The 27,713-nt window shown below is 40.2% G+C and overlaps 1 protein-coding gene across 1 annotated transcript; it reads left to right on the top strand.

Moving 5' to 3' along the window:
- Window positions 1–290: 290 nt before the first annotated feature.
- LOC124135081 lies at window positions 291–27,158 on the top strand. Its single transcript, XM_046500281.2, has 6 exons — window positions 291–421; window positions 10,330–10,493; window positions 12,971–13,136; window positions 16,726–16,901; window positions 20,734–21,004; window positions 22,060–27,158. The coding sequence occupies exons 2-6, from the start codon at window positions 10,347–10,349 to the stop codon at window positions 24,603–24,605; spliced, it is 3,306 nt and encodes a 1,101-aa protein (XP_046356237.2). The 5' UTR covers window positions 291–421; window positions 10,330–10,346; the 3' UTR covers window positions 24,606–27,158.
- Window positions 27,159–27,713: the final 555 nt, after the last annotated feature.

Below are 27,713 nucleotides of genomic sequence, written 5' to 3'. Positions count from 1 at the left end.
AAAAGAAATATTTGACATGAAAATCTGTACATAAGAAAATAAGACAGTTACTAAATCTATGATGAACACATCGACAACTTTTATAATGATTTCCACATGTTTCGAATCTTCCATGTCGATGTTGGTTGTACCGATCTCAATGGTATTACAAGTCATAATATTACGAAGCGGAGATTCTAAGGGAAGTAACTCCTAAGCTGTTCACAGTCGCGACCTCCCGAATGATTCCGGGAAAAACGATTTGAAGGTTGCGGAGAGGCACGAGAAGTGGCGAATGCTATAAATAGTAACTACTTCCTGTTGGGGATTTCCAAGATTCACTTACGAAATTCGAAAGTGAACATTTGATTTTATGGTTATGGAATGAATCGACATGTTCTTTTCGGTGTTGAGATAAAGCTAAAGAATTCCCCAATCACAGGTAAGGCGAAGGAGAAGTTTATCATAACTTTATCAGTTTCTGTATTTGAGGCAAAGTAGGGCTCCAGTTAATGTTTATCAATTACGTTTTTACTCATAAATTATCATACAATGAAACGTACGTACACAAGGCCGCAGTTAACTTTTTTTGACAGGGGGGGCAAATATTTGAACAAGTATCACTTGGGGGGGGGGGGGGGAGGGGGGGGGGGGGGGGGTGGCGCAACTGTGTGGTGCCCTTATTAACTGTGTAACATATAACGTATGTATAACTCGCATAAATTAAATTAACAATAAACGAAACCAGAGGTTTGATTGATAAATTCTGAGCTTCACATGAGAACAATTGCGTAATAGTGAAAATGAAATTCGTAGGGGTATTTCCACAAAGACTAATTTTGAGTCAAGTGAGCAAATTGTAAGATAAGGAGGATCTGTTACATTTCAAAAATGGACAATGCATACCTAGTTTATAAAGGAGACCTTTATGATACACTTGATCAACTGTCTCATTAAATCAGATCTTCCACTCCCATATGACAACATTTGATTTGCATTATGGATGAAGAACACCTCCACAGAAGGTCGTGTGAGATGAGGGTGGCCAGTCGTCTGAGGCCCCCCAATTCACTGTGCAGAGTTGCATCCCTTGGGCATGCCAGAAACCTATGATTGTGGGTTCGAATCCCGGTTTGCCCCGATTATGTTTCTAGTTTGTCAGCACCATACCCGTGCTTGTGGGTCTCACTAGAGTGGTAAACGTCTGAGACCTGCATCACTTCGGGCTTTCCTCCCACGTTAAGCTGACACGCCGTGATATAACTGTAATACTGTTGAAAGCGGTGTTAAACCCAATTCACTCACTCACTCATGTGAGATCAACTTTCTAATCTGCCACTCTAATCTACTTCTCAGTGCCTTGTCTTCCACACCATCAAGGGTGTGCTATTGAGGGTATATTTGTGTTTGATTTTCTATTGAGGTCAGCGTTTACTTCATAGAGACTTGTCTTCCACACAAAAAAGGGTGTGCTATTGAGGGTATATTTGTGTTTGGTGTTTTCTATTGATGTCAGCGTTTCCAAATAGAGGTGGTAAAGAATTGAAACCAGATTGTTTTAGACAGCACTCCACCCCCCCCCCCCCCCACACACACACACACACACCTCCACTTTGATTGGGCGGAAAATGCAACTTCCCGAGACAAGGGAGTTCGCTGACTGTTTCCTCCCAGTCCAGTTTCAAGCCTTGCCAAACTAGGCTGAAATTATGGAGTTATGTTTTGACGGGACTAGCGTGTCTATGCATAGTCCAATAACAATCCGGTTTGTAAACTGCCATGCAGATTTCGGTCCTTTGCGGAATTTGCAAAGCAACTGTACCATCATCTTCCCGAGGCAAGAGAGTTAACTGACTTTAAAAGTCCTCTTTCCACCCTTGCCGAACAAGGCTGGATTCATGGGCTCGATCGTAGCGCAACCAGTGGCTATTACGAGTTATGTCCCTTCTAAGCCTGTCTTATGGACCAATCAGATTCCAGCTTTCATATCACTTGAATTTTGCTTCAAACAAAATGGCGGCGCCCAGTCAAGATGATCTGATCGATAATCAAGATCTATATTGTGATAAAACGGTTCTTACATTGCAAAATGCATCAAATCAAGTGAGCACCTTGATAAAGATTTAGAAAATATCTCTTTACACCGAGTTGGTGTTGCACATGCTTTGCAAATCCTGCCATCCACCGAAATCTGTGTGACAGTTTATGAACCGGATTTCGATTCCACTGCGCGGTTTTGATTGGACTATGCATAGACTCGTTAGTCCAGCCAAAATGTAACTCCATAATACGAGCCTAGTTCGGCAAGGGTGGAAACTGGACTTTTATAGTCAGTTAGCTCTTTTGATGATGCGATTTGATCCACTCCGCAAGGTAAGACACGTTTTATTACAATATAGATCTTGATCATTGGTCAGATTGTCTTGACGGGGCGCCACCAATTTGCTTGAAGCAAATGCAAGTAGTATGAGAGGTGGAATCTGACTGGTCAATAGGAGGGACATAGAAGGGAGGTAATAGCCACTGTTGGCACTGCGATCAAGCCCAGAAATTCCAGCCCAGTTAGGCAAGGGTGGAAACTGGACTTTTATAGTCAGTAAACTCCATTGCCTCAGGAAAATGATGATCCCTATAGGTACCCACATAGCTTCATACAGGGCATCTTCCTGAAGCAGGGAAGTATACTGACTATAAAAAAAATCAGTTTCCACCCTTGCCGAACGAGGATGGAATTATATTTTGGCTGGACTGACAAGTCTATGCATAGTGCTTTCATTAAGATGCACGATGTAAGGAACTGTATCAGGATCAAATATCTGAATGTGATGAGATTGACTTTATCAAATACTTTACTTCTTTTAAAGGGACTTTTTTGATATTCTGTCAAATGTTGAGTATTAGCCTACTTGTGAAAATAGAAATATTGGTATTCAACATAAAGCCTGATTGTTTACAGGTCTTAGCAGGGCTCCTGATAATGTTTTGATACATTGAGTATTTACTCCCTCATTATCATTCACATTGGCTATTGATAGTTTTCTTTAGGTATTCAATTTTAATTTTACTACAGCGAGTAGACATATTTTAAAAATAATTCTGTTTAAAATGCTGTTTCAGGTGACTTCTAATTTGCATCTGTTAAACCATGTCAAAAAGACTCACAACAGCTATATACTGGTTACCAATAAGTGGGATGTAGCACCATTTTAATGCAGTATTCACTGCCATAGAGTCCATGTTGGTATAATGTGTGATGCCTGTAAATAAAGATTTGAAATACAGGTACACACATTGAAAGCGATACCAGGGCAGGGATGAGTCCAAATTTACTACCCGGGTACCCAACCCCCTATTACTAGGGCAGGGACGAGTCCAAATTTACTACCCAGATACCCACCCCCCTATTACTAGGGCTGGAACAAGTCCAAATTTACTACCCGGATACCCACCCCCCTATTACTAGGGCTGGGACAAGTCCAAATTTACTACCCAGGTACCCAACCCCCTTTTACTATGGCTGGGACGAGTCCAAATTTACTACCTTGGTACCCACCCCCCTATTACTAGGGCTGGGACGAGTCCAAATTTACTACCCGGGTACCCACCCCCCTATTACTAGGGCTGGGACGAGTCCAAATTTACTACACGAGTACCCAACTCTCTATTACTAGGGCTGGGACGAGTCCAAATTTACTACCCGAGTATCCAACCCCCTATTACTAGGGCTGGGATGAGTCCAAATTTACTACCCGGGTACCCACCCCCCTTTTACTAGGGCTGGGACGAGTCCAAATTTACTACCCGAGTACCCACCCCCCTATTGCTAGGGCTGGGATTAGCCCAAATTTACAACACCCAGGTACACACACCCCTATTACCCGACCCTACCCGGGTACCCACTGCAGGTCTCAAGTGATAGGTACAAAATGTTTGATTGGGATTTTCTTTTAACCACAGCCCTGGCAAAACATATCTTAAACATCTGATCATCCTTACACTGAAGTTGACTTAAGAGAAATGTACAAAATGTAAGATTGGGACTAGCAAAATGCACTATAGCACCAGCTGGTCCTGCACATCACGTGACTAACCACCGGTCCGGGCAGTCCTGTGGGTACCTGGGTCCTAAACTCAGTACCCCTCCGACCTGAGTACACGACTTGTCCGTCCTAGCCCTAAAGTATACATTATGACACTACGCAGTGTTGTGATATTTTTAGGTGTATGAAGTTTCTCATGCATTTTTGTACGTTTTTGTATACAAGCAACTCAGAATTAATTGGGTAATGGTGATATATTTTGCGTATGTTATGCAAATACACAGCATACTTGGACCTCTGCATTAGTAAGTATTACATGGAGTAAACTTATTTACTTATGTGTTGAGATTCGGGGTAGAATTATAGCTCTTCAGCAACCCATGCTTGGCGTAAAAGGCGACTATGCTTGTCATAAGAGGCAACTTACATGATCTGGTGGTCAGGCGCGCTGACTTGGTTGATGCATGTCATCGTATCCCAATTGCATGGTTCGATGCATATGATGTCAATCACAGGATTGTCTGGTCCAGATTCGATTATTTACCGACCGCCGTCATATAGCTGTAACAATCCCAAGTGGTGTTTTACAGCAAACACACTCGTCTTTGTCTGCAGAATGGCTTGATTATGTGCAGGCCTACGAAAGAAAACTAACATAGACCCAAACATTAGTAAATCACACAGACTGCAAAAATGGTACATGCTGCATGATTTAATGCATCAGGTACCACCGAAAATACAAAGCGCCGAAAATAAAATGTGATGATGTTTCTCCACTTCTTGAATTAATATGTCCTCTTCGATAGGCATCCAGTTTACTTTCCTGATGCGTTTATTTTTCGGAGGTGAGTCAATGGCGCGCAGATGACAGGTATCGTCTGCCCATCAATGTAGGTCGAGGGAATTCCCTTATGACGTCACGGGAAAACTCTTTCTATCTCCAACAGAAGAGAGCTCCCTGTATTAGCTGCGATAGTTGTCGAAGCTGGGACACGGCTACGATAGGTTTAAGACAGCTTCAAGAATAGCTTATGGCAGTCGTAATTTTTGTTGTAAGTCGCTAAGATTTGTCTAAGCTAAGACAGCTTCGTGAATACGCCACCAGGTTTATATCCTCACAATGCAAACTCATGGTGATTTTGTCTGTTATTTGTATAGCTATTTAAAGCACGTACTGTATTCGTTGTAATAAGCGCCCACAGCGATATTTGCTAATTTATTAGCTAGTGAACAATCCCAATTAGCACTGATTCCGATTGATCAATGTACGCAAGACTTACTTATTTGTGTATAATACGTGTGTTATATGCATCCTTAATTCTGGAAAAATATATCTGTCATATATAAACATTTCAGACTGTCAGCATAAACCACGAAATTTACGATGTTTCAACCCTGTTGTTTTTCACCAAAGTAATATTCTAATAAGAGCCCCCTATTTCTAATTTTGAGAGCACCCTAGGCGCTTATTATGTCGAATGCGGCGCATACTTTATTTCATAGTTTTGAATTCCATAGCTGTGTAGCTCTCTGCTGGTTTTAATTGGAACGCCTGATGTAAGGATGTATTGGAGAAAACACTTTCCCTTGGTTTTGGTAGACAGAGCATGCCCTGGGGAGAGGGAAAAACCAAGGGGGCGAAGAGAGCCCCTGCGTTTTTTCCTGACCCCGAGGGCATGCTCTGTCTACCAAAACTGAGGGAAAGTGTTTTTCCATACTTATAAACCGTCTTAATTGATTAAATGTTATAACGAGCATCTATAAATGAGGCGCTTCATTATAGCGCTCCCTTGAAGACGTGACATCATATCTTGCACGTGAAATTCGCTGACTTGCCAGGCGTTCAAGAGCGTTCAACTAAAATACTTACTTTTAAATGAAAGTGAAATCTTCGGTTTCTAAATGCTTGTGTTGCAATATTCCACTTCTTTTAAACTTTTCAAAGCGAAAATTTGCAAATTTTAAAGGTGTTTTTTTGCTTTACAAGATTTTCAACTTTAAACAATCCAACTGTTACATAGAGGTAGTTGTGACGTAATGGCTAGCAGTTACTGCACGTGCATTTTGTGCAGCATTGATAAGCACTTGTTTAAAAGCACATGTTTTGAAACCTCACTGTCCTTTCACCAGTGAGGTCGCTTTTAAATGTCCACGCGGAAATGTAAACCTGACATTTAATTTTAATTGAATTAAAATTTTGAATTGCGACTTGTTGTCATTTTTTCAGTTACTTGGTTAAACCTGGGATTTGAGGTTTTACTTTCAAAGTAAAACCTGCGAAAATGAAAACCTCAAAATAGGTTTTACTTTGAAAGTAAAACCTATTAATGGGTTTTACTTTGAAAGTAAAACCTCTTAATGGGTTTTACTTTGAAAGTAAAACCTCACAACAGGTTTTAATGTCTATAGAAAGAACTCTCTTACTTAACAGAGATCCCAATGAATAGGTTTATAAGTGTTGCAAATTATACTCAAGGGAGTTGATGAATGCCAAGCAGACATTTTGAGTACTCTTTTCCTGTCAGGACCAGGATATTTATCTGTATCTAAGGAGAGGAGGACATCCTTGACATCCTGAGCATTTATTACAAAGACAGAAATTTTACACATCAGAATGATGCTGTTTAGCTGGAGGTTCATTATCAGGGAATTTGAGATTTGCCTGTGTAAAAACACAGTCACTGAAAATGTTTAGTCATGTACGGAGAATTGCTGACAAGTACACGAGAATTATAGTCAATGGGAGGGACGATATACTTGATATTGTTATCAGTTCTGAGAAATGTTAGGGCGGGTACAACTGCATGGTCACAAGACTTTTGAGTGCATTCTTAGCTGGTATGAACTTGTAAAACATTTAAACAACTTAAATGAAAATGTTTCTACGCTAGGATGACTTGCGATATATATACAGGTTTTTATACACAGGTAGAAGAGACACATGTGCCATGTGAGCGCATGGTGGTCGTGGTTGTTGTATTGGTCCTCCATAGCACCGGACCGCCTCCGTGGTCTAGTGGTAGAGCGTCCACCCGGAAAGCGGAAGGTTCGGGGTTCGATCCCCGGCCGCGTCACGTTAAAAGATGGTACTTGTTGTTACCCTGTCTGGCGCTCTGCATCAAGGGGCTAAAACAAGGACTGGTTGGCTCGGAGTCAGTATACTGTGTCTGCGTGGGGTATTCATGTTAAACTGCAGCATGGTATCTCAGTGAGCTAGCACTATAAATCGGCATCAGTCCGGACTAGTACAAGCAGTCACACACACACACACACGTGCATGCACGTTGCTATATAAGTGCAATAATCTTGGACGCGGCGTTAAACCCAATTTCACCTCACCTCCATAGCACCGAGCCTAGCCCAAGCTAGGCTGAGAGTAAGACCTTCTTTGTATCTGAACCAAGCCATAAATTAGGAATAACAGTAATTAATGAGAGATGACAATAGTGTCATAGCGACTGATTTATGACAACCATTGTCTGAAGAACATTTGATTTAAAAGGCTAATTACCCTGTAGCCATGACATGTGCATGTCTGCATAAGTTAATTGTCATTATGTATTAGGCGCTAATCCCTGTTGTTAATCCTCACCATCGTTTCATTGTCTATTGACTGTCAGCCAACCTGGGGTACTGTATCACTTCCTGTTAATTACTGTTATTTATAGTATGACATTTATTGCCTTAACTGTTCATCCCCTGAGTTGTGTTGGTTCATCACCCCCAGAAGTCCCACGTCCAGAGCAACGTCATTGTCTGTCCATTGTTGTTCATTACCATATACAGTAAACTACGGTTATAACAAACTCAAAGGGACCACCCATTTTAGTTCGTAATAACCGTAGTTCGTTATAAGCATATGTACAGCAAATATGCAACACATGGCCGGGGCTAACAAGTAAGTTCGTTATATCGGAAAGTTCGTTTTAAGCGTGTTCGTTATAACCGTAGTTTACTGTATGTGTTACCATTACACGGTGTTAGTAAGCTTGGTATTCCGAGTGCTGGTGTAGGGACGACCTCAAGCAGGATGTGCCGCTCGTAGGAAACGCCCTGAGGTGAGCTGGAGCTCCGCTCACCTCATGCCTGAGCTGGAAGGTCCGCTCACCGTTGTGTTTGTGTATTCCGCTCATTGTGGAATTGTTGTTTATTGTTTACATGTTGTGCATAAAGCGTTCCGGGACAGTGATGTCGATTTTGTCCTTTATTCCCGCAAGAGCTAATTCCCTGTCAACATGCGCGTTGACAGTAGCGTGAAACAGATGATGGAAATTGACGGATGAAAATCGTCCCAAAATTGAAAAAAGATCTGCCACTTGGGTTAAAACAGGTTGCGAGTGTTTGACAAGCTGCAAAATTTTAACGATGAGGCCTGCGACAGATTTTGTTATTGGTTTTACAGGGCTTTTCTGTCTGCTCATCTGTTTGCTTACCTTGTCTACACTTTATGCCAAGAATTAGTAAAAACATGAAGATGCCTTCGGTTGTCTACTTGGGGATTAATCCCTGACAGGTGTTCAATAGGTGGAATAGGTTTATTGTACCCAAACAGTTAGTCATAAAAAGATAGTTACAGAAATTAAAGGATATGTTAATTACCGTATTCAACATAATAAGTGCCCACAGCGATATTTGCTAACATATTGGCTAGTGAACAATCCAAATCAGCACCCCTTCCGATTGATCAATGTACACAAGACTTATTTATTCGCGTAGAATACGCACTCGTGTGTTATATGCACCCTTAATTATGGGCAATTAAATTTGGGAAAAATATTTCTGTCGTAGATAAACATTTCAGGCTGTCAGCATAAACCACGAAATTTATCTTTCAACTCTGTTATTTTCACCAAAATAATATTCTAATAAGAGCCCCCTATTTCTAATTTTGAGAGCGCCCTAGGCGCCTATTACGTCGAATACGGTATTCACATTGTTGAGATCAACGGTCGTTTCACACAAACAACAATGTATGCCATGCTTAATTGTTATTTTTTTAGGATTAATAGAAATAGCCACACCTCTTGATGGATGTTTGAGTTGTGGCTAACTGCTTGCGAACATATAGATGGTAAGCATCACAAGATAGATTATTAATAGTAGAGGGAGACGCTGCAACCAAATCTAAATATCAGCCAGTGAAAACATTTGTCATACACCGCAGTGCCGGCAGCTGATGGTCACATACCCAAATAGATTTGTTTTGGAAGCCGATCACGGAGTGTGGGATTTCAGAATTTTCACTTGGATATTTAAACACTTTCTACAAATGTTAATATTGTTTTTCTCTCGGAAATTGACTTAATATTTCCTCGAAAGTTGATATTTGGAATAAAATCACAATAATTTTTTTCACGCTATTTGCCCTCCGATTACGGAGCGTGGGATTTCAGAATTTTCACTTGGACATTTAAACACTTTCTACAAATGTTAATATTGTTTTTTCTCGGAAATTGACTTAATATTTCCTCGAAAGCTGATATTTGGAATAAAATCACAATAATTTTTTTCACGCTATTTGCCCTCCGATTACGGAGCGTGGGATTTCAGAATTTTCACTTGGACATTTAAACACTTTCTACAAATGTTAATATTGTTTTTCTCTCGGAAATTGACTTAATATTTCCTCGAAAGTTGATATTTGGAATAAAATCACAATAATTTTTTTCACGCTATTTGCCCTTTAAGTGAGCTCTTCAGGCACCGGGAAAGTATTTTCAACATGACTTTGGCAATCTGATACAGGTTCTTGAACCCTGTAAACATGGTAAAAGCTTTTTGAGGTGTCAATGAGTCAGAGCCAAATCACTTTTCAACCACAAGATCATGCATCTGATCTCAGAGATGGTCACTCACTCACTACAACTGAACAGTCCCCCCCAACCATGAAGAATCACTTGCTACTGTCAGTATACTGTAAATCTTGAAATTAACGTGAGCGTGAATTAAATGCGAAAAATGCGAGTGGTCTTTGCTCGTTTTAACTAAACTTTGCATTTAAGCCTCCAAAGTGATTATCAACAATAAGACGGCCTCACTGAACACTTTTCATATTGGTAATAGCGGAAATACCAACTTAAATATAAACACAAACAACTATATATTCCACATCACTATTTATTGAGCAGCAGTTGTAACAACAAGTACATAACAATGTCATTCAAAGATAAGGAATTACGCACAGGGCTTTCAGTGAGTTGACACTGCTGGGGTCAAGAGTTCTACTCACATTAATGTTGAGTCACTGTTTGGACTGGGGGTATTTATTTGGAGACACATTAATTTCAAGATTTGCAGTATTTCTTTTCAGGTTGCTGCTGAAACTCAATGTCACTTGCTACAATGTTCCACCAGTCATGTAAGAATGACCGACCTCATGACAGGCTGTACAGCAAGATCCGGCCCAGCTTCGTTGAGAATGTTCATCCCCTCCAGCTCCGGTTTTACATCGAGTGCTTGACTCGGGCAGATGAGGTAACAAATCATTTATTCCAGATACAGTTAATATTTAGAACTCAATACCTATTGAATACACAAATGCCAGTAGCATTGGAAGTTTTAAAAGTTTTATGAAAAGCAATGATAAGAATGGTATATACTTTAATGTAAATTATGGATCAAGATTCTTTCAGTTATACACTCCCGCCTCAGGCTTGGCTGCAGTGATCTTAACACCGACAAATTTGCCAGATTTATATCCGACAGCCCGAGATGTTTATGTGGCTATCATACGGAAGATGCACTTCATTTCTTTCCTACGTGTCCCTTAAACAGTACATAAAGGCAAAATATGTATTACACTCTTCAAAAAAAGAAACACACAGGTAGTATGTAGTGCATTGAACCTGACTACACAAAAAATCTGGTATATAAATTGGATATATGTTACTGGAAAATGTTGGTGGCCTGATATTCGACAAACGGTGCATCAAAACACAGCCATTGGCGATTTGCAATATCTTAAACGGCATCATTTCACACTTGTTAAAAAATGTCATGGAGGAAACAGTAAAGCAAAATGCACGTGCAAGTTATTGCAATCGTAGCTCGTGGTAGTGGCTATAAAAAGGCCATATGGGACATATCCAAAGAGGGGAATCACAGTCTTCTGTTGCACACCACTTCAACGCCCAACACAGCACCATGCCGTCTTTGGAACCGATACACACAGTTCAATTCCACTGCAGACCATCCGTGAACCGCCTGACCAAGAGTTACCACCCCTGCACAGGATCGCCACATTCAACTGTTCCACCACATCATCGCAATGCCACAGCTATGGAGACTGCAGTTATTGTCCTTGTTTTGCAACAGATCCACCGACAGCGACGCTTGCATTGGTGCCACACCTAACAGCCTTGGAAATTGAGAAACTGGAGACGAGTATGGTTTAGCAATGAATCATGATTTCTTCTTCACTGGCGAGATGGAAGACCATTATGTTTATCGTCGTCGAAATGAGCGTTTTGCCCCACATTGTGTACATGAATTCAACAAATTCGGTGGCGGTAGTGTCATGGTGTGTCATATTGTATAGATCAATGATATTAAATTAAATATATCGACTTTATTAGGTACAATAAATTTCCTAAAATCTACCTGTGCATTTGTTTCTTTTTTGGAAGAGTGTATTTCGTAAAAGGCTATGATTTAAATTCAATTCTAAATGGTAATTCACATTTAACGACTTCAACAAATCTTGAAATTTTGAAATCAGTGCACAGTTTTATTCTATCTTCCTGCCGATTTAGAGATTTTGTCTGAGATGTTGGCTTTGCAATATGATACTGCGATGTTGTTGTGCTGGATGTAAATAATGACGTAGCTGTAGTTACGAAAGATAATCCAGTAATTAAACACTTACAGAACAATACTTATCTTTAATGTCAATTATATAATGTATGCTATTTCTCATGTCACTATCAATACATTGCTATTTGTATATGTATCATGTTTGGGAGAGGCATTCAGATAAGCAAAATTTGCTTGTTTGCCAATCCCTCCACTTTATGGAAATAAATATGTTTATATCAGGTGACATGTCTTTATGTGAAGGATGTTATAACAAGCTTAAATCACCAAGCATGTGCACTTGATGAGGTTATTATGAATTAAGGCCTGAGGGATGTTATGTTATGGTTATAGGACTCCTCCCTGGTTTTCATTGACGATATATCACCTCGAGGGAGGGAAAAGCCCAAGAAAGTGATTTTGACTATTTAATTTATCACAGAGGCAACAGCAGCTTCTGAGACTGATGTCGTCTTTGGCCCATTACTGAGACGTGTTCAAAATTCAATGTTTATTTCAAAATAGGGTATCCAGCATGCACAATGACATATTTTACATTTTAGGCCTTTTGCTTTTTGTTAGTTTGCTTACAAAACAATTGGCTTAAAAATCAGTGTAGGTGGTTGAAGAAAAATACAAATCACTTTCAACTTTGTGATTGCTACATTTGTATGAAATGACTAGTAGGTCACACTATCATTGAAATACAAACGCGAAACAATTTCGAAAGATATTGATTTGTATTTTTTTTAGAATGAAGATGTTCATAAGTAATATTGACCATTTCTTAACAAACAGTGTTGATAAGATATTGCGGTTTTTTTCATTTCCAAAATTCCAAACAGTCATCTAAATTTTTGTTGTTGTCAAAAGTCATTCTATTTTTTTTCTAATTTTGATTTATTTTTTCAGTCAGTCTCGTAAACCCACAAAATAGAAACATAAGGCCTTGTGGCAAATTAAAGTTCCAAAATAAATGCACAGCATAAAGTATGAAATGTCCTAAAACGAAAAGGTAAATATAATACCTTTTCTTTTACAGACATTTCCTGCTTTGCGACACGCGTTTCTTTTGGAAGTAAGTATATGTGGTGCCAACTTTGAGTTATTTGGCATCTTCAGATTGGTTGATTTTCTGTAAAGAATAACATGTTTTGCAGGAACGTATACTAGAAACATTTAACGACCATGGAAGGACTGAGGCTGCATCTCTGATGCTCCGGTTACTTACACAGCGGCCTGGCTGGGAGGAACAACTCCTCAGAGCTCTGCGGGAACCTCAGATCAATCTCAATTATTTGGCTGATGAGATAGAGGGGAGAAGACGTAAGTCAGACAGTGATAATTACCTTCTGGGTTAGAACAGGTCACCAACAACCTTCGCTGGCCATAGTCATAAGAGACGAGCCAATCGGGTGGTCAGACTCGCTGACTTGGTTCATTGCATGAAGGCAGGGTATGAAACTCCCAAAAATTTCAGCCAGACCACAGGACTGGCTAGCTGAAATACTTGCCAGCCCTGACCAAACCCTGCCTGCCCACTATAATCATATGTTTCTCAGGATAAGCTAACAGGATTTCTTTTTGGTTACATTTTATCATTCATCTTTACATGTGAATTAATGATTATCATCGGGAAATATTTAGAATATTGTCACATATGAAATATAACCCGACCGTCGGGCAGGGGGATTTGAAAGTCTGGCAGCCTGAGTTGAAATTAACCCGTCTCGGACGGTCGGGCAGGCAGGTATTTCGATGAAGGTGTGGATCATTACTCACAGACCTGTGAAATCCGGGGTAGAATAGGTCTACAGCAACCTTTGCCTGCTATATGCATAAGAGACGAGCCAATGGATCGGGTGGTCAGACTCCCTGACTTGGTTCATTGCATGTCGTCAAACCCTGAAGGCGTGGATCATTACTCACAGACCTGTGAAATCCTGGGTAGAATAGGTCAACAGCAACCAATTCTTGCCATAAAAGTCGATCATGCTTGTCGTAAGAGGCGACTAACGGGATCGGGTGGTCAGGCTCACTGACATTGTTGATGCATGTCATCGTATCCCAATTGCGTTGATCGATGCTCATGATGTCAATCACTGGATTTTCTGGTTCAGACTTGATTATTTACAGACCGGCGTCGTATAGCTGGTATATTTCTGAGTGTGGTGTTAAACAACAAACAAACAAACCTTACTTACAACATCATTGGCATTTTCTGATATGGACTTGATTTTTTACTGGCTGCTGTCACCTTGCAGAAATGCTGATTGCAGTGTTGAACAAAAAAACAAACAGTACAAGTGTAATCATGAACATAACTGTGGAAAATAGGTAACGCCTTCATTGTAAGCTCACCTGACTGAAGGTCAAGCGAGCTTTTGTTGTGGCCTGTTTGTCCGTTGTCTGTTGTCTGTCATAGACATCTTCGTCTCATAGACAATTGGACCAATAAATCTGCAACTTCACATTCTTCTTCTCAGCAATGATGACACCCCAATTTTTCAAGGGGTTCAAGTCTCAATTTCAATATGACCACTATGACAGCCATTTTGAAAATCGTTTTTTGGCCATGTTTCAGTCATTTTTGTGTAGTTAGTAGTGGGGCTAAACATAAATGTACCATGTTTTGCAATGTGTTTTAATTCGGACCTTGATTTGATATATGTACTATGATCATACTGAAAACTGAAACTCCTTATGATCTTTACAAAAACATTTTGTTTCAAAATCATGTAAAATGGTATTTGTGTCATTGGTTGAGGGTTCAGCATATATTTTTTGTTTTTTTTGGGGTGATATTTAAAATCTTGTCCTTGATTGACCTTTGTAATTTGACCATGCTCTTAAATTCTCTCAAAATCCATTTCCTCACACAGTAAACATTAGAAAGCACTGGGCCAATGAAGTTGAAACTTTTCAAGCTTGTTCCCACCACTGATAACATCTAAATTAGTTAAGGGCGGCACGGGTAGCCCAGTTGTCTAAGGCGCCGCGATTTGTGGTGCAGAGTTGCGTCCCTTGGGCACGCCAGAAACCAATGATAGTGGGTTTGAGCCCTGCATCACTTTGGGCTTTCCTCCCACATTAAGCTGACACGCCGTGATATAACTGGAATTCTGTTAAAACCGGCGGGGTTTGAGTCTGATTTTCAATATGGCTGCCATGGCAGCCATATTGAAAAAAGCAATTTCTGCCCACTGCTCAGCCATTTCTGTTCAAAATGTACTGTAATGCGCTTAAGTTATCAAAAGTGGAGTTTTCTGTACACATCTTCTCTGACATTGCAAGACTATGGAAACAAAACTTTGGAATGTATGGTTCTCCTCATGATGACACACAAAAAGATTCAAATCATTAGTACTTTTAGTTTTTGTGTGAAACAAATGGAAACATTCTTGTGCATTATAAACATTATTCTCCTTAGAAAGTTTATGAGGCTCAGAGTTGAAACTTTGTGTAAAGAAAGTTTAACTGTTGCATATTGCAACAATGTTTTACAACATTAGGTTCATTCTTACACATTAAGAAACCTGGTGGAAATTTAGACACTTTTTACATATTTGTTAATATTTTGGCCTCAGTGTTTATGCAGAAAAAGCAATACTGACAGCAACTTTCTGTAAGTGGCTGTGGTGACATTTTAGACTCCATATCCAGGTGAGCTACAGCACTATTTTGGGGCTTGTGGCTTTGTTGACTTGGATGGAAAGCCCCCCCCCCAAAAAACAATATCAAAATATTTAAAAAAATTAAAAAATTGTCCACTCTTTAATGAAAGATAAAAAAACTCAACAACAAAAATTATGCAAAATTAAAGTAATTGTTAAATTGTTAATACCATATGGTAGTAAACAGACATTTTCAAGAATAGTTACCAGGCAATTAGTACTTGTAATTAACCTGTAATTAACACAAGAAACTATGGACTATATTCTCTGTTTTTGTAGGGTTTGCTTACATGGATCGCTTCCAGATTGGAGTCGGGCTTCGCTTAGGGGTATTATTATTTTAAATATGTTTAGTAAAGGCTGCATATAATTAAGAAAATAATGGAATATGTTATTCCTGATAAAAAAAATAGTTTCAGATACAATTGTTGCCGATCCTTGCATTAAAAATCCTATAAAGTTATATCATTGGGTGTGTCTTGACCGAATCACCGGTCGATTCCAAGAAAACGTGTGTACAGCTGATTGCTGTTTCCGGCTTAGTTTACGAGAAAACACACAAGGTAATCTTAATCCCTAGATATAAAACAATGCCTAGCAGAACAATAAATACTATTTAAATGGTAAATAAACATGTCTGGTGATTTTTTATCTCAAATTTCGAATTTGTACTGACGAAGTTTCTCAGCACCCTTCTTTTGCCGGACTTCGCTGAAAGGGTACGGTGTAAATTTTGTCTGCTCATAATATTCAAATTTCTTTTTTTTCAAAATATTGAACCCGCTAGAGGGGGGTGCGCATTATACATCGTCTCCTTAACAGTACTTAAAGAAGTTGTTAACCAAAGATTGTGTCTACATTGTTGGTTGGTTTGTTGTTTGTTTGTTGTTTAACGTTGCACTCAGCAATATTCCAGCTATATGACGGCAGTCTGTAAATAATCGAGTCTGGACCAGACAGTCCAGTGATTGACATCATCAACATCGATCCATGCAATTGGGATCAATGACATGATCGATCCTTATGATGTCAATCACTCTATTGTCCGGTCCAGCCTCATCCATCAACTTCTAAGAAATGCCTTTCAAACAATAGATACAGTAAATTATGATCAACTATTTGCCAAAACAGAAACGGCAAAAAAGAGATGAAAACTATATGAATGGATCACTATTAGTTTGTGATGACACCAGGTGATCACAAAAGGGTAAGCGTGTTCTACTGTTCTACTTTCACCCCAGGTGAGGTTCTGATGGTGATGGACATTGAAGGCCAGGAAGAGCCCATGGAAGTGGATGAAGAACAAGAAAGCTCAGCTGAAAGATTCCAGATCTTCAGGGATGTAATCAGCAGAATCTTCAAGGAGCTGGTCAACACCCCCGACCACTTAGAGCAAGCTCTACGATTTGCTGGACAGGTATTGTAACAGTCACATTAAAATCAGATCATAGTTCTCGCTACCTCTAAACAAAGATCTGAGGACATCCCAGTATGGGACATGTCAGACCAAACTTTCGCAAACTTTGACCGGCCAATGGAATAACTAACAAGAAGTCGGCAATAGCCAATCAGAAAGCGGGTTAATTGAGCTTTACGGCACAAGTTTCAAACTGGCGACTATGCTTCGAAACATTCTGGATTGAAAAATTAAAAACTGACAAAAGAACATTCTGGAATGGCTAATAGATTGTCTAGATTGTGTGAATACAGACATGAAGCTCATAACTGTCGTTCGGAATACCCTGTGTGGTTTTTTTTAGGTTGCACGATAAAAAATCGCATTACAACTGTCACTTTCATGATCTGCTAAGCGATGCTCTGATTGGTCAGATGAAAGGTCGTTATGATCCGTAATGGGATGTCCTCAGATCTTAGTTTAGAGGTAGAGAAAACAAAGATCGGATTTTAATGAGATTGGGTATTGTAACAGTTATGGAATTTGGATAACATGAACATATTTTATTAACCAGCTCATCTTCCACGCCTAGGTTTTCAAGCAGATCTCTTCCAAACCTGGCTTTTGAAATAGATCACTTCTAAATTTACCTGCTTTGAAGTTTTAAAATTTAATTGTAACACCTAGGGTTGACAATAATTAACATTTTATAAACTTGCCTTTTGATGTGAACCTAATTCTGTTTTTGATTGGTTAAAAGTAAAAAAAAATTCTATTAGCATGAAAATTCCATGACGTGAATCGAACCTGCAACCACGTATATCGTGTTAAGTTTTGTAACCCACTGTTTTCCCAGGTGATGAGCAGTTGTTAAGTTTTTCATGTTATGACTTCAGCTAGTCCATGCTGCACATGGTTTTTCTCTCGCACGCTTTGAGCGAATTCCTTTTATACAACGATACACAGTATTGTTTCACTATAAGGTATGTCAATGTTTTCTTTTTTTTCTGGGATTTAGGCGGCCCTCAGGCTTTTCCCTCGCTCGTGGTTTTACATTTTCAACCAAAACCTCGGATGCATGCTTTATCCCATACGTCAAATATGTTAGTAATATTAACATGTTTGATCTAAAAGAAGTCATCTATGAAAAGAAAAAAATGCATTCACTTAAGGAACTTTAGGGTCTTGAAAAAATTAGCGAGAGGAGGGTTGCCAAACTTTATCACAACTATAGTGGGTAGTGGGTGGGGAGCATAAAAGAAACGTTGTGTTTACGTTGTGGTAAAATTAGGGATATTACGTCCATATGTCATTATTCTGTGGACTCCCATTTATGTTGTCACAACGTCATGGGCTAACGTTGTGTTATGTCATATTCTCGTTGTCACAACGTTGTGATAATGTTGTATTTAGCGTTGTGGGAACGTTGTATTTTTACGTTGTGGGAACGTTGTATTTTACATGGTGGTAATGTTATAATATTATGTCCCTACAACGTTATTCTATGGACTACCATGGACGTTGTCACAACGACGTGAAATAACTTTGTGTTAAAAGCATGATATACGTCGTGACAACGTTATCTCATGACCATTCCTCGCCAAATTGTCGTAAAAACATCCAAAAAACATTTTGCGACATGTTATAGAAATAGTTTAGTTTTCATTACACATTTAGTATACAGATTACTTTGTAAATAGATCTATATGTTTAAAAAAAATAAAACTAAGAGATGGTTTTTGTTACCATGGTTACGTTGTGGAATAATGTTACAATGTAACGTAATACTAACATTGTCATAGAGAGATGCAGTTATGTTCTGGAGATTTTAGTATTAAGAGATGAAAATTCAAATGCCCAATACATAGAAAAGTAATGTATTACTGCCTTGGTATTCTGACAAAATCAAGTTGATTTTGATGAAGCAGTTCTGTTCCTATATGACTATCAAGAAGCAAACTGTATAACGTTTCACCAACATTTCAGAAATGTAGTTACAAAACGTTGTGTGATGTCCGATGCACTACGTTTTCACAAAGTAAATGTGCAACGTTTTTATAATGTTGTGAAATAACGCTGCACGATGATGTTAAAATAACGTTGTGACAACGTTGTATCACGACGTTACAAATCCAAACCTTACCACAACGTTGTGACAACGGCGTGTGTTGGCTGGGTGTCAGGAAAAAATGTTGTATGGGAAAAGAGGGAGGAAGCGGGATGGATTCACTGCATCCAGGCTATGATTTGGTTGGTTGGTTGGTTTGTTGTTTAACGCTGCACTCAGCAATATTCCAGCTATATGACGGCAGTCTGTAATTAATCAAGTCTGAACAACAATCACATCACATAGTATGCATTTGACAGTACAAATTAATATGTCTTAACTATTGCAAATTCAGTGAGGAATTGTAGTTTGAATGTTGAAGCTGGTGAAATTGCTACTGTAGTTTCAAGACTCTTAGATGCCATCCACTATAACTTGCTGTATGTTACTAACAGTGGGTTCGCCACTGTGGTCTAGTGGTAGAGCATCTGCCGGAAGAGCAGAAGGTGCGGGGTTCGATCCCCGGCCGCGTCATTCCAAAAGACGTTAAAAGATAGGACTTGTTGTCACCCTGTCTGTCGCTTGGCATTAAGGGGCTTAAGCAAGGACTGGTCGACTCGGAGTGTGCTGTGTGCGTATGGCTGCTTGTACTAGTCCGGACTAATGCCGATTTTATAGTGCCTGCCCCTTGAGATACCATGTCACAGTTTAACATGAATACCCCACTCAGACGCAGTATACTGACTCTGAGCCGACCAGTCCTTGTTTTAGCCCCTTACTGCTGAGCATCAGGCAAGGTAACAACAAGTACTTTCTTTTAACGTGTTTTGGTATAACGCAGCTGGGGATTGAACCCCGGACCTTCCGCTCTCCACACAGACACTCTACCACTAGACCACAGAGGCAGTCAATAAACTCTATGGAACTATGATGTACTGTCTGTGTTGATGCATGGAGTGGTTACATTGGTTACCAGTGTCTCGTCTGAAAATGTTTGAACATTTGTCTCTTTTATCCAGGACACTTATGTTTATATTTTATTCCATTATAGTGACAAGTGACTTGTATCGTCAAACATTTGTATTAATATATTGTTAGATGCAATTCTAATTATACCTTGTATTCATTATGCGTGTCCTTTGCATTTGAATACATAACTTAGTTGAAGCAGTTTCGTCTGTTCAATGAAAACTGTTCACTATGACTATAATTCAAAACACTTTATTTTCACTTACCTGTGCAGAGGGTGTTTGATGTCAGTGACCTCTTCATTCAAATAATAGGAAAATAGACTTTTGGAAATGTGGACAGATGTTTGCTACACAATATTGTGAATACAATGTATTCACATCATGATAGTTTATCTACAAGATGTCCAAATTAAACTTTCAACATTTTTTGGCAGATTCCACTGTGTAGAAGGTATATGCACAAAAAAAGGTAACCAACTCACGAGCTTGTAACAGAAAAAGACAACTTATAGTTAAGTTGGTGAGTGAGTGAGTTGGGTTTTTAATGCTCCTTTGAACAGTATTCATTTATATCATGGCGTGTCAGCTTAATGTGGGAGGAAAGCCCCATGTGATGCCGGTCTCAGACGTTTTCCACTTAGTTGAACCCACGAGCAGGGGTATGGTGCTGACAAACCTAGAAACGATCAGGGTGAACTGGGATTCGAACCCAAAATTGTTTTCTGGAATGACCAAGGGAGGCAACTCTGCACAGCAATTTGCATTGCCTTAGATGACTGGGCCCCCATGCCCTCCTTAAGGTTGTGACCTGTATGTTAGTGTTGCTGTGTTTCAGATGAACGACATGATATTCCGAAGTGGATGTTATGGCTGTTTGGAGCTCAGCTTCCAAGTCAGGAGTGTCCGGTCTCTACATAACCTGAGGACCTTGTACAAGGGGGGAGCACTCCGTGATGCTCTGTCTCGGGGGATCCTCACCATGGCAACAAGACAGAGAATCCAGAAGGAGGCTGCCAGCAGAGGGGTGAAGGTCATGAATCTCTCTCTGACACTTACGATATCGGATGAAGATTTCTCTGAATGTGAAAGGTTTCTGGAGTACAGTGGTAAGATTCAATTATCCTTCTGTGAGAGAGTGAGTGAGTTTTATGCCGCTTTTAGCAATATTCCAGCATTATCACAGCAGGTAACACCAGAAATGGGCTTCACACATTGTACCCATGTGGGGAATAGAACCGGAGCGAACACTTTAACCACTGGGCTAACCACCACACCCTTTCTTCAGAGAAACATTTTCAATTACTTACAGGTTATCATGAATTGATATCCTTATATTTATCAGAAATGTACAATGAAACATTTGTCATTTTGTTTGTTGTCTTGATTAATGATTGCATTAATGAGTCCTTGAGACACCTTAGGCTAAAAAAAATAATAGTCTTGGTTCTCAAGCACCGCCCACATAATAATAAAGTCTCGTTTCGTTTTTATTTCCATTTTCAAAGAAATCAAGAAATCCTAATACTAAAAAACAATTCGATCCAATATAGCACACAGTTACTTCCCTATACAAGTACGCTGCTTTACTGCGCATCTCGTGTTATGGTCATGGTGGCAATAGGAGTTTCTATGCTTGTTTATGTAGGGAGGCCCTTTCCCGGGTTGATGGTTCACAACTGTTTATTCAATTACATACTAGTTTGGACAAGCCAAAAAATAAAAAAACACCACCCAACCGCACTATATTTTCAGAAGTCACTGCCTGAGAACTAATTCTAATATTTTTTTAAGCCTTAACAGCATCTAGGCTAGTTTTTCTGTGATGCAATCAACATGACCATGGATCCCTCTAAAAATTTGTCACACGACCTAACGCCTATTCAATTACCTCAAACCATAATAATATAGGCTGTGTTCTAACATATCCAATATGTGATTTAATAGAAAATAATTACTCTTGTTTGCATGCAAGTTGTGATATCACTCCATGATGTAATTCTAGCTTTAAAATCTGTCATCCAGTATATATAATGTTATTGTAACAACTTTGTACAAGGGCCGATGGCCGACCAACAGAAATACTTGTCATCCAATGCTGAATCTGTAGCAGAAACTCATATTTTAAAGGTTTGCAAATTTATCTATTTTTCATTTATATCAGATTTGCCATCACCAAGCAGTTATGTGGCAGCCCTGGCAACTCCTGTTGACGCGTTGGGTGAAGAGCAATCATCGAACGTACAGATGCTGCTTGATGAACTTCCTCCCTCGTACCAGAAACTCCTTGAGGAAGTGATCAGTTTGACCTTTGACGAATCAGAACTGCAACAACAAGTGATGACAATGTTGTCGAAGCCTTTATGTGATATGATCAAGGAGAGCATGGATCGTCTTCATACATTCTTTAGCATTGGTGAAAGTGTAAGGAATGATTTGACTAAGATTGGGTTGAATCTTTTGATAAGATCCTTTATCATGGGGGAGAGAAATGTCCATATCGCAACAGGAGACAAGAATGTGCTGGTATGGGGTGCTGATGAGAAGGAGTTTGTCCTCAGTCGGAATATACGTGCAGAGCTTTTGGATCCTAGCCTATCCTCTCCAGTAGATACTCTGATGTCCCTAGGTTGGTTAGCCTTAAGTCCTGGTCAGAGTCACATGTATTATATCCCTGGGTCAGTTCGAAGGGCATATCTGCTTTGTCACCTCCTTCCTCTCAGGGTTGATGAGCTGCCGCTGACCCTGTTCCTAGACCCGATGGGTACACTTGATTCTTCTGTTGATTTCAGTCTGTTCAGTTTCTCTGGTATCTTCCTGGCATATACAGCATGCTACAGTGGTCAGTTGCCATGGTTATCACGTTTCCCCCCCTCATTTCTGTACTTCCCTGATGTGGCCTTGTTTATGTCTTCAGTTCACGCCCATGAAACATCCACGGCAGTCAAAGACAATCTGAATGTGGTCTTAGAGAATTTTGAGTTCAGATCTTTCCTTACTCACCACAAGTCTTCTGATGTGGACAGGCATTGGAAAACATGGAAAAGAGTTGGCGCCAACTTTGGCCTCGAAACATTTGAGTTAATCAATAAGCTCAATCTTGACAGTCATGCTTTTGAAGAGGGTATAACAGTTGTAAAGGAGACACTGCTTATTGGAAAGGGTAACGTGATACCACTTGCGTCCAAAGCCTCTGATTACAACTTTCAGCTTGCCTTCAGATGTATTGCCCTCCTTGACCTCCTACAGTGCATGGAGAGTGTGGATACTTTGTCCTTTTGGAGAGCAGATAGTGCCAAGGCTGCTGTGGAAGAACTGCAAGAGCCTGCAGAGAAAACTCAGCCAATGTCATCAAGTCATGAACCGTTAATTCACAAATATTCAGGCTCTTCAGAAAATGATACCACTCTCGAGTCAGCTGGTTGTCTGTCTTTAGATGCTCGTCGAGCCAAATGTTACACTTCCACGAGAGCATCTGACTGGTCATTTAAGCTGGATATGTCAAAAACATCTCTGGACAAGGAGCAGGTATCACTGCTGTGTAAATTCCTGCCCCAGTATGACCATATCACCAACTTCATTTTTGACAACTCAGGTCTAGAAACATGCGAGTTAAAGCAAATAATATTGGCACTGGATCCTGCCACTGTGAGGGGCCTATCATTATTGAGATGCTCATTAAATCTAGATGATGGTGAAATAGGCTTGTCTCGATTGCGGTATATGGAATCACTGGATTTAGAAGACACAGGCTTGACAGACAGTATGATGCCGGTTCTTGTCAAGGAAATAGAAAACATGGGCAATTTGAAGGCCTTCAGTGTTGGTTGCAACCACATTTCGTCTAGTGGATTTGCATTACTTTCCTCGGCACTCATATCCAAGGCACATCTGAAAGCCTTGAGAATTCACAACATTCCTTTGGGTGATACTGGAGGAGTCGTTCTCGGTCAGCTGGTGTTTGCCCTGAAGCACCTCGAGATCCTTAGCATCTGGGAGTGTAATATAGGGGATGAAGGTGTCCGCATACTGTCTGAGCAGCTCACCGTTCATGGGAGTCTGAAGAGACTGTCAATGCGGAACAACAACATGACATGCAGGTCCTCACCTGAACTGTGCAAGAGGCTATCTGCCTGCAGGAACATCCAATTCTTTGACTGCAGCAGCACGAGTGGGGACACGGACAGGCTGAGTGAGAGTCTCCTGATCCTATTCAGATCTTCAACAGCATGGGACCATGTCAGTTTATGGGACTGTGACCTTGGTAAAATGTCCATCTTTGACAATCCATTGGATTTCAAAAACCTGTCCAATGTGACCTTTCTCTGTCTACAGAAGAATGGCTTGGCAGATGACAACATAAAGCGCCTTTCGACATGCCTATTGTCTTTCAGGTTCCTGCAGCATCTGAATTTGAGGGAAAACATGGTAGGTGATGAGGGGGCTCATGCATTGGCCAGTGCCCTTTGCGACAAGGAGCATCTGGAGGAGCTGCTCCTGGACTGGAACATCTTCAGTCTGCCTGGAGGCAGGGATTTGGTCCAGCTGGCTCTGGAGCTGGATAATCTCAAGTCATGTGACCTGTCTTTCAGCTTTCAATTGGCTCCCCCAGAAAAACAAATTCTGGCACATATGGTAGGAACTCCAGTTCAAGAGGGTGAAGGAGATTTGTTCAGGGTGGGGAGAGGCCAGCTTGTGTTGAGGATATAATGCAGAGCAGAGTTGAAGCAAGAGGAGATCTACATGATGCAGCTGCCTCATTGCAGACTTTCCTCCAACGTGAAGCAGATGTGCTGTGATATAACTGAAATACTGTTTAAAGGAGCACTAAACCAAACTCACTCAGTATTAGAAGCAGAGAGTGTGAATGTTGTGATCTTCCAGCTTTATCATTGTGTCCTGTACGTATTCAAGTCCAGGTCACTGACTGCAAGCATGACCAACATCCCAAGTCATCCAGATATGACAGTCAACCAAGTCACAGAGCTCAAGCAATGATTCCAATGTCAGTCGGCTTTTACAACAAGCATGAATTACTGGAGATACTAGTCTGTTTTAGGGAAGGGATTGTTTCATTCTTGTTTATTTGGTATATCTATACTGGGCTGTTATTAGACACGGAAAGGCTCATGTATGTTTTTTTGGTATAGCAATATTAGGCTGTTATTAGACAGGGAAAGGTTCACTCTTGTTTATGTGGTATAGCAATACTAGGCTGTTATTAGACAGGGCAAGGTTCACTCTTGTTTATGTGGTATAGCAATACTAGGCTGTTATTAGACAGGGAAATGTTCATTCTTGTTTTTTTGGTAAAGCAATAGTAGACGGTTCTTGTTCTTACCATACCTGGTGCTTGGCATTAAACAAAAGGACTGGTCAGCCCCCTTGGTGTTTAGGGGATAAAACAAGGACTGGTCAGCCCCGATGGTGTTTAAGAGCTAAAACAAGGACTTTTTGACCTGGAGTCAGCATACTGTGTCTGAGTGGGTATCCATGTTACACTGCAGCATATCTCTGTGGGCTAGCACTGTAAAACCAGCATAACTTAGGACCAGACAAACTGTGTCTGGTTTCCAAAGGTCACAAGTCTGTTTTGTCACAGAGAGAGAAGTTGGTCAATTCATTCCAGTTTTTGTGGATATACCTCTGTGGCATCAACATCGTGTCCACAACAGAAGTGTTCACTGTTATACAATTCTTTCCATCTGAGGCTTAGAACTTATTACTCAACCCTCACTGTCCATCATCCTGATCCTCCAACCCAAAGTGTATTGTGGAATACAATGCCCTGGTGTACCCCCTTGTCTCAGTACCTCATCGCTCTCCTACCCAGAGTTCCATGCGGCCGGCAGCCAGCTAGCATAGTACCTCTGCCACAGGCCAGCGCCATGTGACGATTCGTCACATCTTTCACAGTCCATTCAAGATATTGCATATGCTTTTCATCCGTTTCATGTTTGACAAGTCTACACATTTTCATAAACAAATGTCAAAGAATGGTTAACTTTCATTGAGAAAGTATGCAAATACGTAAAAATCTACTTGTTTTTGCGTAGTTATCCTATGTTTACATTGGTTGTATTGCTCCACATCCTGTCATCAAAGCCCAACGGAGAGCTAGCGACACGGTCACTTTGATGCATAAATATATATTGTCATGCAACTCACTGTCGCAGTTGTAGTAGCATATCTATATATTTATGAAAAAAAAAAGGAAAGTGCCCCCAAATACTTGCATTAGTCCGTTCTATACTGATTTCTGAAAAAGCGCGTTTGTTTAAAAACAAGAGAAAAGTCCGGTCACGTGATATGCAAATTAGCCTGTGGCAGTGGTGTTATGCTGAGTCACCACTGTGACGGAGTGTGTGCCCTGGTGTACCCCCTTGTCTCAGTACCTCATATAACAGGATGACTGTACTCCGTACAGTGGTTTAGTTGTGCATGTTTATATAAGGGTTGTGTGGAGTTGTCATCTCCAGATGTAGTATTGTCCAGACAAAAGTCAGTATGATGCAGGTCGAGTGTCTGAAACTCAGCAGAGTAAACTGAGAGCCTTAAGGGCCAGCAAATTTAAAAAACTGTAGGCCCAGTGGAAAAACTGTAGGCCTAGTGGGAAAACTGTAGGCCCAGTGGAAAAAACTGTAGGCCCGGTGGAAAAACTGTAGGCCCAGTGGAAAAACTGTAGGGCCTGTGGAAAAACTGTAGGGCCTGTGGAAAAGCTGTAGGCCCAGTGGAAAAGCTGTAGGCCCAGTGGGAAAACTGTAGGCCCAGTAGAAAAACTATAGGTCCTGTGGAAAAGCTGTAGGCCCAGTGGTAAAACTGTAGGCCCAGTGGAAAAGCTGTAGGCCTAGTGGAAAAACTGTAGGCCCAGTGGAAAAACTGTAGAGAGAGTTATTAATATACTGTGAATAACGGTGAGCAGGGGAGATTACCTCACACAGGATTTCGCGTAAAATGACATGTTTGAATGACTTTATAGCCTATATTAAAATGATAGAAGTAAATATACATATGTAACAATTCATATAATTGTATTCCATGTTCATTTAATGTAATAATGTTCATATAAATATAAAAATAGTACAGACGAATGTATCAGTATTTAATTCCATTTGTTGACACTCGATTTCCGGTATACATGTTGGATGGATTGTTACCCATGGGGGAAAAATACCTGAGATCTTATGGTGGCATGTATAATGCGCAACCCCTTTGCACTGCTTCACTTCTGAAAAAAAATTAAAATGTGTGCTCAACACTCAAGAAAATATGTTATTATTTTTTTTAAAGCAATTTATGAGGGAGGTATATTTTTTTTCCACCTAGAAGACCAACAAACACAATGCTCACACAGTGAACTCAATTCTTTGAGACAATGTCAATTGTCAAGCATGTATATCAGTGTCTGCTTCATATGATGTGGGATGTTTGAATTTTCCATTTTTTTGCAATAAAAATGACGGATGCACAGGGTTTAATGTGACATGCCAGTGCCCAATAAACATTTCTTTTGTTTAAGGATTGTAGGATATTCTAGATGGTAGAACAATGACAAAGCTTCATTGCTTGTAATGAGTGAGTGAGTATGGTTTTACGCTGCTGATAACAATATTCCAGCAATATCACGGTGGGGGACACCATAATGGACTTCACATGTTGAACCCGTGTTGGGAAGTGAACCTGGGGCTTCAGCATGACGTGCAAACGCTTTGACCACTAGGCTACCCCACCACCCCTGGCTTTGGTGAAGTCTACATACCCAAATATTGTGATACAAGTTTTGCTCAAAAGTTGTTAGATCAGCGTTACAACATTCAA

This window comes from Haliotis rufescens, unplaced genomic scaffold, assembly GCF_023055435.1.
Source record: "Haliotis rufescens isolate VD_foot unplaced genomic scaffold, xgHalRufe1.0.p SCAF_10, whole genome shotgun sequence".
NCBI lineage: Eukaryota > Metazoa > Mollusca > Gastropoda > Lepetellida > Haliotidae > Haliotis > Haliotis rufescens.
The sequence above is the reverse complement of the archived record's forward strand: the minus strand, read 5'-3'. Positions and strand labels throughout refer to the sequence as shown.

Coding starts and splice junctions, on each gene's coding strand:
- LOC124135081 (XM_046500281.2), top strand. CDS start 10,347: ATGTCACTTGCTACAATGTTCCACCAGTCATGTAAGAATGACCGACCT. Junction 16,902..20,733: donor CTCTACGATTTGCTGGACAG/GTATTGTAACAG, acceptor GCTGTGTTTCAG/ATGAACGACATGATATTCCG. Junction 21,005..22,059: donor AAGGTTTCTGGAGTACAGTG/GTAAGATTCAAT, acceptor CATTTATATCAG/ATTTGCCATCACCAAGCAGT.